The sequence below is a fragment of the Triturus cristatus genome, chromosome 3_1 (genome assembly GCF_964204655.1).
Source record: "Triturus cristatus chromosome 3_1, aTriCri1.1, whole genome shotgun sequence".
Lineage (NCBI taxonomy): Eukaryota > Metazoa > Chordata > Amphibia > Caudata > Salamandridae > Triturus > Triturus cristatus.
In genome coordinates this window covers 771891802-771905837 of record NC_140583.1, presented here as the reverse complement: position 1 = coordinate 771905837, position 14036 = coordinate 771891802, and the positions used below count along the sequence as shown (strand labels likewise).

Sequence of the window (14036 nt, the reverse complement as noted above, 5' to 3'; positions counted from 1 at the left end):
TGGAGGGCTGTCACAACAATTAATTCATGTTCCTTCCTTAACCGATTATCTTTGGGATATGCAATCTAAATCTATACTTTATATATATATATATATATATATATATATATATATATATATATATATATATATATATATATATATATATATACACATATATATATATACTTACCTGCAATAGTTTAGTCCACAATATTGTGACATATAATCCATTAGATAACACAGTTCTCTAGTACATAAACTTATGAAAAAACAATGATATTAATTATCTACAGATCACCTGCAGATTATTTTTGAGCCACTTATTTATGGGTAAACCGCTCCCAATAACCAAAAATAACATTACGTGCTGGTTATTTGCAGCTTCAAGAGGACTCTGCTTCAGATGGTCAAATGATGCCCTCAAAACTACTAGCTTCTCGTCAGGCACATTAGCCTGCGTTTTGTAACTGTGCTGCGCAATAAATAATGCATAGACATTTGAACATGATGCATGCCTCCAAGGGCAGCCCAGTGCCGTGAATTTTACACGAGGAAGGTGATCAAAGCAGAACGTATTGGAGACTAAGCTCGCCGCCACATGTAAGTCTTCTCTCACAGGTGTCTCCGTAAATTTAATGATCACTCCTGGGGTAACAATTCTGTACTCCACTCAAGCTGACTACAAAGACTGGACTCTTGTTCTAAAGTAAGTCTAGTAATAAAATGAAGCACTGTACCCATCACAGTTAATTCGCACAAGTAATTGGAGATTTAGCTAATTTGTTATTGTTTCATTTAAGTATTAATCTTTCTGATTTGGCAGGGGCAGACGGTGTTATTTTTATGGCTTTTTTTAAGCAAACAAATATTGTTCGTGTTTTTACAAAGAGACTAAACCACAAATACAATCATGGTGATAAAGTAAACAAGCAAATTGCCGAGACGATTTTAAAAGCCTGTGAGAAAGTGGAATTTTAAACAGCCAGACAACAAAATGTACAAAGAAAATACTTGCAGAATAAGGGGGACAGGGACGGACGAGCATTGTGGGGCAGCCAACATGTATGTATTAAAAGAACTCCAACTACCATCAGATATATCTTCCTGGTTTGCAGGTGAAAACATAACATTTTCATAACAAGTAACTTTCACAATCCCTCTTGATATTTGGAGAATGTTGAGCTTTTGCATTTGTCCAAAGTCAACTCATTGGCTGTTATTGATATCAAAGAAAGGCGTTTCTTTATGTTTCAAAGTTAAACTCAAATTACTCAGAAACAGCTGTAACAAAGGTGGCAATGGTGAGAGTCTGGACATCACCTAAGCTCTTAATGTAACATATCTTATACATCTGACCAAAAGAACAAAACCCTAGAGCACTCCCAAATCTTATAACCTGCTAAAACCTACAAGCCCAACATCTATCTGAATCTAGCAAATTGAGTTCCAGTTTTATTTTCTATGATTTCTCACAAGAGGTCAGACACATTTATGGCTAATTCACACCAGTATAACTAGTTGTTTTTCATAAAGAACTTTCTTCATCACAAACCTCATCTAGAGAAAAGCTCATATCAGCAGACTTAGTATTCCAGTTATTTTTACCCAAAAGATACAGGTATGAAGCAATGGCACCCCTCCGGACAACATTCTCAACCTATCATCCAGCACGGTTCTTAAAACAATTACTAGCAGAACCCTTGGTTAGTACACATCCGCGACAATATAGCAGTAAGATATAGGTTAAGGAAATATATTTATTTTAATTTAATTAAATTTAAAACAATTAAGAATAATTTATTTGTATTTAAATTAATAAAGAATGTGGTTAGAGCTGATGTAAGGATGCATTTAGGATAGTTATTACAATAAATTAAATGTAATTGTTTTAGCTTAGTGATAACCTTATAATCGAGTACATGCATGTAACTAAATATAATTTATTTAAAATAACTATATGTTCGTTAAAATAACTCAATGTTGTTGCAGTGTCAAGGTAGTGGTAATATACATAAAATACTTACATTAGGGATGTAGTGGCTGTCAGTGTAGTGACACTGAGGTAGTCACCGATCCACGTAGTACCAGGGATGTGATAACATAAATCCAGCTGAGGTAGCATCTTGGAATATCTGAGCAGCAGCCAGATAGATATTGGCAGATTAAATGATGACATATTCATTGGGATAGGCACAGGGATTGACAGTACTTCTCCTGGCGCACTACGGTTTAACTACTGAGCATCTAGTATTTCCAAAGGACACAGTGTTTTCCGATAAGCACATATGCCTACTATCTACTGTGGAGGATTAATGCTCTTACTATTGTTGAAAACTTTTAAGTATGGCTTTATTTCATGTCCTCCTCTACAAATGCCTTCTAAAACGTGCAAAAATGGGATGGAAAATGCACCTTTCCATCCCACTTTTAAAAATATATCTTGCGTCTGGGAGTGATCTCCCCAACTTCTTTTTCAATCTCTGCATTTGGCAGTGGAATTATAAACCTTTCCTAGACTTCCTTTAGATTCAAGTTGGCGCGCAACCTTAATTTGCGATAAGATATCCAACCATCTTGATGAACTTGGCATGGTTCGCCTCCTTTCTGAAAGATCGGACCCAACAATTCATATAGGATCCTGCACTTCCACCTCAAAGAGCATTAAATACGGAGTCCCGCATGGAGCTATCCTAAGCCCCACCCTGTTTAATGCATACGTTTCATCTCTGGCGGATATTAGTAGGAAATGGGGATTTGACATCTGCTCATACGCCGATGACACACAATTGGTAATTACTTTGATAGACAGGCTGACCAATACTGAGACTAAGAACAACCTAATAAATTGTCTCACTGAACTCGCAGGTTGGACGTCCCAACACCGTCTAAAACTAAACGCTGGGAAATCGGAAATCCTACTTTTCGGAGGTGCCCAGGGCATTTGGGACAATAGCTGGTGGCACCAGGCACTAGGCACCGCTCCAGAACCCAAACAAGCGGCAAAAAATGTGGGCATCATTTTTGATGACACTCAATCTATGCGGGACCAAATACGCACGTTGTGCGGAAAAGCTTATTCTGTACTGAAACTTTTTAGACGACTCTTCCCCTGGATCCCACAGAATTGCAGACAAACGGTCACACAGGCTCTGCTCATGAGCAGACTGGATTACGGCAACGCCCTTTATGTTTCCATGACCGACTATCTTTTCTCCAGACTTCAAGTGGTCCAGAGTGCCGCTGCCAAACTAATATGTAACAAAAAAAAATACAGTTCAGCATCCTACTGCCTGAAGGAATTACATTGGCTACCAGTCCATCAGAGAGCTAACTTTAAGCTCCTCTGTTTTGCGCATAGAACCTTACATAAAAAAGGACCACACATCCTAGAAGATAAATTACTCTTTCACATCCCCTCGCGTAACCTGAGATCATGCCACCAAGCCCTTGCCTCAGTCAAACGTACAACCAAGGTCAGATCGGGCGACCAGTCCTTTTCCAAATCAGCCGCGGTCCTCTGGAACGGCCTGCCACTCGACCTTCGCCCAACAGACGACTACCTTCTGTTCATAAAAAAACTGAAAACCATCCTGTTTCCTAGACACTGACCCCACCATTGATCAAACGGCAGTATACTCTAACCTGTCCTAGCGCCGTGATGTCCCTTGGGACGATTGATGCACTTTACAAATACCGTAAAATACAAAACATACAAACTGCTAAACAATAAATACAACAAAACACCTTGAAGCACTGCTAAGAGAGCTAGGTACCACTTAGACTTCAAACCCTGGCATTGTCGTAAGAGGAATTAGCATCACCGGAGGACATTCTGCCCATCCCCATTTATCAAGACAGTGTATCCTATGGTTGGCTGTGAGTAATAGCACTGAACAGCCAGGCAGTTCAAGTAAACAGTGTCACCAGCATCCAGCATTCAAAACACATCATCCTGGATTGCCCCTGCAGTCTCTTCTATGCTAACATTGTACAGCTGAGATTTTCAGTCCGAATTCTTTTCTCATTGCGCGGATACAAACAATTTTTCTAAAGGTGATAGCGCAGAATGAGTGATTGATATGTGGCACACATATTACTGGTTTCTGCGTATGTGCTTTTTTAAAATCAGAGATGTTTATACGGGATTTATTTTTATTTATTTAGGTATTTAGCAGTATTGGGTGCTGTGCACTTAACTGAGGAATACATTTGTAAAACAGCTAATATAAAATCTCAGCAAATTAAGTTATCAGAAAACATCTTTTATAAAGTATTCCTTGCCAACATCTTTGATTTCAGCTGAGAGATAGCTGGTACCATGGCTTACGAAAGGGCATGCCATAGTTTGGTGCAAAGACATAAGAACAGTTGGGTTGCAGTGTATGCTTTCCTTGTAGGAATTTCAAGCAGGAGGCAAAACCTGCTTCACGCAGGTCGACACCCAGTAACAATGGATTGTGAAAGTTTCGTGTAACCAGGCAAGTTGCTCTAGGTTAGGCTCGGTTTAGAGCTTTGCATATTATGCATCTGATTATTAATTCTTGCCTCTGATGACGGCTGGAGTAGTTTAATTAGAATTGCTGCAATAAGTTGAACCTCCTGGTTCTTGATGCTCCTCGGTGAAGGATTCGCTCTGGGATCATGTAGTTAGTCTTAGGTTTCTCTGCCATAATTACTCTCCCTCTCCTGAGATCCCTGCCAGATCGCTTTCCCTCCTTCGAGGTTAAATGGAAGGAGGGCTTGAGCTACTTGATGGATTGATGGAAGTCTTCTGGCTGATTTGATCATTCTCAGACGTTGGAGTTGGTACAGTGCTACCGTGGTGAATTTCGCAACACTGGACTTATTACATTGATTATTATCTATGTAGAATCCAAGTGATCTGGCAGACAAAACCTGCTAGTCTAGAAGTGTGGCATCAAGTATGTACACCGGGTCTCAGGGAATTACCCTGGCTCACGATACATAAACTCGCTAAATTCAAACCCCTCCCACACACATTCAAGGCACTACATAACTCAGGCCCTACCTACCTGAACAGTTGCATCTCCTTCCAACAACCACCAACACCCACGCTCCGCAGGACTCCTACTCGCACACATCACATGCATTCACAGAACCAGATCAGAAGGACAAGCATTTTCGTACATCGCTCCTAAAGTGCGGAACATCCTCCCTCTCCTCCTCTCTACTTGAATTCCCCAAGAAGCTGAAGACCAGGCTTTTCAATTACCCAAACTACCACACGCAGGCCTAGACAGGCACATCTGCTCCGTGCCAGGATATCCTCACAGATGTTAGTGAACTTAGCAAATACACATGATATAACATCATTCAGTGAGTGTAGAATGTCTTGCCTGGCTGCATAAGGAGGAATCTGTCTTGCTAGGGTGTAGTTAAAGAGGGAAAGCGCAGCCATCCTCTCAAGTTCTCAAGGAAAGAAATTAGCTTCTCAATTGCATCCACATATGAGATTTTGAGATGATAATGCTAAGTTGTGGCATTGTCTCCTGCCAGCAAAAGTCCCACTGTCTCCTCACAGAGGATGAAGATAGTGGAGATAGAGTTGATCCTTATGGGACTCTATAGGTTAGTGGTGGATTCTGGGTCTCTAATGTGTCATCTGTACAAACTGTGAACTGCCTTTTATGAAGGAACCGGGCCCGCTGATAGCCTGTGGAATAGGACAGGGTCTAGATTATGCAGATCTGCTAATGCCTGTAGAGCATCCATTTTGTGGACAAAAGACCAGTCGGAAGGACCGTAGCAGATTATGTTTAACAATGTGCTGTCAAAGCTAACTGTTTAAAGCTTTCTCCAGGATTGTTTACAGAAATGGTAGTTGGGAGACCTGTCTGAGGATTAGACACTTGGACGTTGGTCCAATTAATTTTGTTATGCATTTTATATAGTGCCTCAGATCTGTTTACAGCCAATGGAGAGTGCTTGGGGAGGTTGCTCGATGTAAGAGATCCACAGAAAAGTTCAAGAGTAGTTTAAATTCCAACAAAATGCCAGGTTAGAAATCCCTGTCTATTGTTCTCTAATTGTCCCTGTCTCTGCAGGTCTATAGCATGATGCCAGCCTGGGCAGTTCAGTATCTTGTTTACTGGAGGTGTTTGGGTTTTGTACTATGGCTGCAGTTCCATGCACTGCCCTTTATACCTGACAGCTTTGCTCCATGTTTGCTGTTGAAACGTTTGCTGATACTTGGATGACTGTAGTTTCCAGACTGGGTGGCTGTGGTAGACAGAATTCTGAAGTATCTGGGAGCTTAATTGGGGTACAAAGATTACATTGAGTCAAAGTTTATATTCAGACTCCATATTCTCACGCTTGGGATTGTACCCAATGACTGAAGCCACATGAGTGTAATCATCTTACGCGTTGTGCAACGCTCCAGCCTCTGCAGACTGCTGGAGAGGAATCTTTCACTTACTCTGAGAATAACATAGTGCATGCAGCCTTTTATTGCAGGCAGTGATGTAGCTGGGTGTTGTCTTCACACAAATTACTTTTCCGGTGTTGTTGTTCAGTGTCCAGAGTCAGTAGGCTGATATGACTGTCTGTTCCAAGTAACTGTGTGGTATTGCCTGCTGATCTTCATCCAATCAAGGAAGAGGTGTGGTCCACTGTTCACCATTGTGGTTTCAGCCCTCGCTTAGGTCTGAAGCCTGACTGGCGCATGCACTTCAGCGTGTGCTCCTCTTGCGATACTACTGCGGGCCGAGCTTATATTGAATTTAGTGCATATTTTAGTGCCCTATAGGGACTTTTCAAAGAGTTAGCTTTAAAAGCCTGTGTACATGTGTTGAATTGTATTGTAAGATGATTGTACCATTCCATTTCCCAGGTCGGTTGAAAACTTAGAGATATAACCAAATATATAGGATGGTGTGTTGTAAGAGGAGGCACAAAAACATAAGGAGTTAAACCATACATTTGTTATAATTCTACTAGTCTCCCCCTTTCTCTGACAGACTCATGTAAGGACAGGGTTGTTTCTCCATTGCTATAAGTTGACTGTTCCCTTGTGTCCTGCAGAGAGCAGCTCCAGCCGTTACCAGCACAGCTCCACGCTGCCCACCGCCTTCAGTTCCCGCTCCCAGGTCCTCAGCACACATCAGAAGGCCTCTGTAAGTATCACCTGCCCACACCCCAGTGCACCTGCCACTCCGCAGTAAGTACGCACCCTCCAGCCGATGGCGTGCTTGTACCCTTACTTTAAGACCCCATGCATTTGTCAACCCGCATGCGTGATCTTGGAAGACTCATGAGTTTGGAAGCTTTGGACATGTTTCCCCTCAAAAAGGCCACCAGCCAACAGCTTGAACGCTCATTCCCTGCTCTATATTTGAGCAGCCGAGGCCAGCCTGCATGTGCCTCGTCTCTCTGCCTTGTCATTATGCTTTCTTGTGCCCTGCCATCATGTAAGAGCCTGCTCTGTAGTCCTGTTTTCCTCTCGTGTAAGCACCCACCTCTAGCCCAGCTTGCCTGTACCCCTCCTGGAAGGCTAGGATATTTACATACGTTCATACTGCCAGGTAAAGTATTTTACACAGTCATTGCAGTTTCTAACTCTTCCTGTATCCTCTTGCAGACTTACCGCCCCACCAGCTATGGGACCGGAAAGGCTGGTAACTACTCTTCCCGCTCTGCCATGGATGTGAGCATGAGGCGTCCGATCAGCACAGCCAGCCAGCCCCGGATGCAGGCCCAGCAGAGCAAGCAGTCCTTCAGCACAGCCACCTACAGCGGCACCGCCAACGCCAGGCCTGTGTCTTTCCATGAGCGGGCTTATGGCAACCGACGTGACCTTGACACCCTCTCACTGCGCTCCCTCCGGGTCACTGACGGGCCAAGTGCACCCATAGGTGGCGAGGACCGCTACAGCATGATGTCGGAGCAGGTTGCACGGCCTAGTTACTACAGGGTGGCGTCATATGGTGAAGGTGGTGGGGGCAACACCTATGGCAGCTCTTACGCTATGGAGAAGCAGATGGCCGTTCCTTTGGGCAACTCGATGCAGCGTGCCAGCAGCGGCACCATGAGTCGCGATGGCGATGGCGGCGGAACCTGGGTGAACCAAGTGGAGGTGGCGCAGAACCGCACCATTCGCGCGCCCGCCATGCGAACCTTGCAGCGGTTCCAGAGCACGAACCGTGCACGGACGGGTTACGGCACAGTCCTGCAACAGGGGGGCGTCGTTGGGTCCTCTTACGTGGGCCAGATCGAGCAGAGCTCCCGGGCTCCGTCGGTCCGCAGCCTGGCAGAGTCCAGCCAGCAGCTTCAGGAGTTGCGTGGCATGGAGGAGTATGACGGAGGCAACAAGACCCTGCTGAGCCAGCAGTCCTACAGTGGTGGGTGAGTGGCATTCGAGAGGTTGGACCTTTGCCAGGCGCACACTTACAAACTTACTTCTCCTTCTTCCTTGCTTACATGCATGCCAAAGCAGGATATATGAACCTGTGCTGTATGGAATGTGCCACCCCTGCTGCTTCAGCAGAAGAACACCACCCTGTAATATGCCAGCCCACAGCCTCCCACAGGGATATTGCACTGCAGTATGACAAATCCTGGGCATGAATTGATATAAGATCGCTGCACTGTAAAATGTGACAAACCCATAGCACTATCATGGGAATCCTGTATTCTTAGAGTAATGCTATGAATTTAGCCTGAGATTACTATAGGAAACCGGTACCAATGTCCATCTTGTTTCAGGTTTGAAGACATGGACCTTCCCTCAGCTGTGAAGTATCTGATGGCGAGTGACCCCAACCTGCAGGTTCTGGGAGCAGCGTACATACAGCACAAGTGCTACAGTGATAACGATGCTAAGAAACAGGTAGGACTCCTGCAGGATTCTTGCACAGTTCTTCATTGCTTACAATGTGAACCTGGAGGGCCCGTACAATGAACTCTAGTGTTTAAGACCCTGGTCCTGCAGGACAGGGGCACGGTGCTTCATTGCATAAGATTGTTTACATGAAGGACGGGCACGCTGCACTTCTTTTCAGAAGAAACTGAACCTGAAGAGGTAATACAGGATACTTCAGTGCATAAGGTGCTGGGCCTGCAAGACGTGCACACACTACTTCACTGTATATGAATCTAAACCTAAAGGGCTGGTATACAGTACTGCAGTGCATATAAAGCTGAGCCTGAAGAACTAACACAATATCACTGTATAGTGCCCTGGGCCTACAGGACTGGCACACAGTATTTCAATGCATACGGATCTTAACCTCCTGAACTAAAACACAGTACTTCATAGTACAGGAATCCGAGCCTGTTGAACGGGCACCTAGTAGTATCTGGTACTTTAGGACATATGCCTGCAAGCCTGGCATGCAGTACTTCAGTGCACAAGGACCTGATCTCTGGACTTGTGCACTCTCCTCCAGAGCATAGGAAATCGAACCTGAAGGGCTGGTACCTAGTAATTCAGTACATGTGCCTCTGGGTCTGCACTATTGGCACACAGTACATCAGTGTATAAAGATATGTGCCTACAGGGTTGGCACACAGAATTTTAGTGCATAAAGAAATGGACCTGTAGGACAAACGCATAGTACTATATTGTATAAGAACCTAAAGAACTGGCACTCTGAACTTCTGTGCATGATCTGTGTTTGAAGGACTAACCCCAGTTATTTCATCACAGAAGTCCCTCCTTGTATCTTCAGCACAGTACTTCTGCGTGTAATAACCTGAGCCTGTAGGACTACCACACAACACTTATATGCTTAAAGGCAAACAGTACTTCAATACAAAAGGATCCAATCACAAAGCTTGCACATAGTTCTTCGGTGTATAAGGATCTGAATCTGTAGAACTGCCTCAAGGTACAGAACATCGAGCCAGATGTACGTAGGTATTCGTTTGTGATTACCAAATAGCGAACTTTTGTGATTTGCTGTTTGGTAATCGCAAACACCCATGTACAAATGTGTGGTTTACACATTTTGCAATTCCCAGTGGGTTGCAAATAAACCTACCTGATGAATATCAGGGCCCACATGTACGTAGCAGGTCCCATGTATGCGATTGCTTTCAAAGAAAACAATCTTTTTTTCTAAATGCACGGAAAACATGATGCATTTCAAAATAAAAAAGAAAAGTTTTCTTTTCATTTTTTAAGAGTAGGCAGCTGTCCTAGGTACCACGGCCTGCATTTAAAAACATTTTTAACAAGCATTCACAGAGGGGAAGTGGTCCCTTGGTGACCCCTTCCCACAAATGGGTTACCACCTACTTGAGGTAGGTGGTAAAATGAGAATGTTCTGCAACCACATTTCGGTCGCAAAACATTCACACATACCACTGCGATTCGGTATTAGGAATGGGTGCCCTAAATGCGCTCCTCCCAAATACCAAATCCCAAACCCCAATGTGCGATTCGGTAATAGTTTACCGAATTGCAAATAGCGATTTGTACATTTCAAAAAGCTTTTTTGTATTCACAAACAGGCCCATTCTGTGAATCGGTCCATTTGTGACCATAAAAACGCTTTGTACATCTGGCCCATAGTATTCTGGGCATAGGGCCCAGAGCCTGCAGGGCTGTCTCACTTTACTTCATTGCATAAGGGCTTAAGTCTCAGGACTCATACACATCACTCTAGTTCATAAGAGTATTAGCTTCCATGATAGGTATATTGTACTTCAGTGCATAGGGCGCTGAGCATACAAGACTGGCGTATAACACGCTAGTGCATAAGACCTCGATCATGGAAGACTGTTCAAAGTTCGAAATGAATTTTTACTTGTTTTAATGCTTATCAACGGGTCATGCTAAATATGCACATTTTTAAATAATATAAACAAAAACAGTAGAACAAGTAGTAATACGAGCATTTTCAAAACCACTATAATTGCCACTCAAAGTCTTATTTAAACACTTTCTTAGCTAGATTCTGATGCAGTTTGTTTGATTAGCAATTGATGATTGGAATATTTGAATATAACCCACAGAATGGACGATTCCAGATAGATTTAGTTTAACACAGATCGCCTTTGCACTAATGATCAATTTTCTTTACTTTAGGCACACAACAAAGATACCCAGTTCTGTTCTAGTGGCTACATGTTGTGTCAGAAGTGATAGGCGATGAATTGTCTTTTGTACAGTCTATTTCTTAGAATTCATATGGAGAGACAGGTGGCAGATCCCGGCCATTTCACCAGCATGCTTCTTCAAGGATATCCCAGTCTCAGTCCCAAGGGCACTTTGGTGCCAAATGAGGCAGTCTGCCTATTTTTCCTCAACGTGGATGCTAGCAGGGTTCCTTAGTATTCACCCCGTGCTCTTCACTGAGCTCAGCCAGTCTGGGTTCCTATGTCACAGGAGCCTGAAAAGTACTCAAATGTTTGTGTTACATTAAAGAGATCCCCCAGGTTATGTGCATTTTTTACTGCGAGTATAACATTACCATTAATTAGCAGAGCACCATGGTTTACCCAAACACATGCATGTATTGTTGTCCTTAGACATGTTTACACTGTTGTTGGGTTATACATTAATGAACATGCCTTTGTCTAGTGCAGTACAGAATACAGTGGTCGCCATGCAAAAGTAAGTGTTCCACAAACATCTGCCTTAAAGTATTTGAACCTCGCACAGATTAATTACACAGTCACCTCTTACTGCGTGTTCACTGGGTGCTACAGGTGTACGCATCAACATGTCCTGACCATCTGTGCTAATAGAATGGGGCCTTCATCAGAACAGGGAGGCTGCACAATTTAGAAAAAGATGTGGAAAGCACATACGGATGTTTGTCAGCGCTCAGACCTGCTAGTCACATAGGTTTTTACCATTTTTAAATGTAACTCAACCTGGTGAGGCAGAGTTTATCTGCTGGTGGGATTGTGGAGGAAGGTGGGTTGCGTCAACTGATTAAGCTGTGGCATAAAAGGGGAGTTAATTCCCTTCGTAAGCATAAGTCATTAGAAACTCCATGATTCACTCAATTTACAGCCTCACTCCAGACTGGTCAAAGCCCAGTTGTCTGCACAGCTTTCCATTAAGGCTTAAACCTCTGCGCCCACGTGATCTCACGATTCACGTCTTGACAAACCTAGTGCAAGGCAAGAGTGTGTTTGGCCCTTATGAAGGTTACTGTAGAACATATTGATTTATATGCTTTGGTCATGTATATTTTCACTAAAGAACTGCATTTAAGTGCCCGCACTATGAGCAGTGACACAGTGGGCATCGTATTATCCTGTCAATGGGACATACTAAGACCCCAAGGTTGAGTCCATGTACTTCATGGCACCTATTGCCCTTTTTACAAACCTGTGCCCAAATATGACTGAATGCCAGTTTCAACCACCCAGAATCTACTAATATGTAAACACTATGGGATGATGAAAACGTGAATGTGGCATTAGAAAGGGGGGACTGAAATAGGGGAGAATGGAGGTCTTTAGAGTAGGGCATTACCCGTGTATCATAGCAATCGATGGACGCAGAGGTGTTGTAATTAAAGACTGCAGAGAATGGCACTGACTCTGAAGGTGCGTGAGGTTGCTACCAGCTGTTGGTGACCACAGATGTTGAGGAAGTGGGAACGGTCAAAGAAGCTGAGCACAGTAGCTCACTCTCTCTTCTTCGTCTTCTAGGCGCGCAGCATGCAGGCCATCCCCAGGCTGGTGAAGCTCTTCAATCACAGTAACCAGGAGGTGCAGCGTCACGCCACGGGTGCCATGCGCAACCTGATCTACGACAACAACGACAACAAGAAATCCCTGGTGGAAGAGAATGGTATATACGAGCTGATGATGACGTTGAAGGAGCAAGATGACGAGCTGCGCAAAAACGCCACAGGTAAGGGCTTGAAATTTGAGCGCTTGGCTTTTATATCTTAAAAATTATAAATATGTCCAGGGCAACATACATACTTCGAGTATTTGAGAGGGAGTCCACAGAGGATTGCTGGGAGTCACGTTTTAGAGAGGGCAGGTGGGACAGTGGCTGGAGGTATAATAGGTGCTACAGCTCAGAGCTATGAGAGGGGCATTGGAAAGACCAGGGTAGCAGCGGTTTTACAGGGTGTTTTTTTGCAATCCCTTCAGGCAAGCACAGTATTCTAAAAGTGCACGACTGACTCAAGGTGTCCCATGACAGGGGGCATCTCTACAACTATGTGCACTGAGTTCACTGCTGTTCTGTTTACAGTCAGCCGCTTCTTCTTCGAGAAGCGTGGACAGGAAGTGACCCTGGTGGCACGTGCAGCGGAATGTGCCAGTGAAAGCAGTTTATGGGGAGAGGCTCGTCTTAAAGTTTTTCCCACCCACAAGCACCTGGGCCAGCGCTACCAAATGCCAGGAGCAGGGGTTTTCAAACTGTAGGGCTGGCGGGAAGAGATGCCAATGTGGGGCGAGGCTGTAGCCTAGAGGAACACAATGTTTTGCTGGGGAATACAAACAAGCTTCACACTGATAAACAGTGTTGTGACGTAGTGAAAGAATACAGAAGGAACAGAAGCTACTCTGTAATGGGCTAGCATAATGTGTTTTGAATGTTGCGTTCTGGCTGGGAGTAGGTGTCAAGGGGGGCTCAAAATAACTCCCAGCTCCTCACCCTCTCCGTTCTGATAAAGGATCACATTGTATTCATTATTGGGGCGACAGGTCTGCCAAAAGTATGTTAGTAATCCTGTATTCGACTTTGTGTTTAAAAGAGAGAATTCCAATTTTTGAAATAGTAAACATTATACTGCTGCCAAGTGTCCTCATGTCCCTTGCAGGCCCTTCCTCCTGTTGTGGTATTTTTACCCAACAGTGCACTGCATTTTGGGACTTGTAGTTTTGCTTTAAACGTTGTAATTATGGGCTCAAAAAAACAGCGCTCTAGGTGCTTTTGGCTAAAGAGCTGACTGAGGGTGTCTCTCTCACATGATATCAGGGCAATTGCCAGCTAGACAGTATGATTTGAAACTTAAATGCAAAGATAAACATACATTTTTGTCAACGTTTCTTTGATGCCGTCTAAAGTCCCTCACACGTTTTGGTTTCTTTCCCTATTATGTATTTATTTTTAATGT

At 43.8% G+C, this 14036-nt stretch overlaps 1 protein-coding gene across 2 annotated transcripts in view; it reads left to right on the top strand.

The window, feature by feature from the left end:
* Positions 1–14036, top strand: part of PKP3 (plakophilin 3) — a 160891-nt gene that overhangs the window by 60801 nt on the left and 86054 nt on the right. For both annotated transcript variants that reach the window (XM_085644954.1, XM_085644955.1), the window contains exons 3-6: positions 7027–7118; positions 7583–8346; positions 8707–8830; positions 12613–12817. In XM_085644954.1, coding sequence (XP_085501080.1) covers positions 7027–7118; positions 7583–8346; positions 8707–8830; positions 12613–12817 — 1185 coding nt within the window. The remainder of the gene's footprint in view (positions 1–7026; positions 7119–7582; positions 8347–8706; positions 8831–12612; positions 12818–14036) is intronic.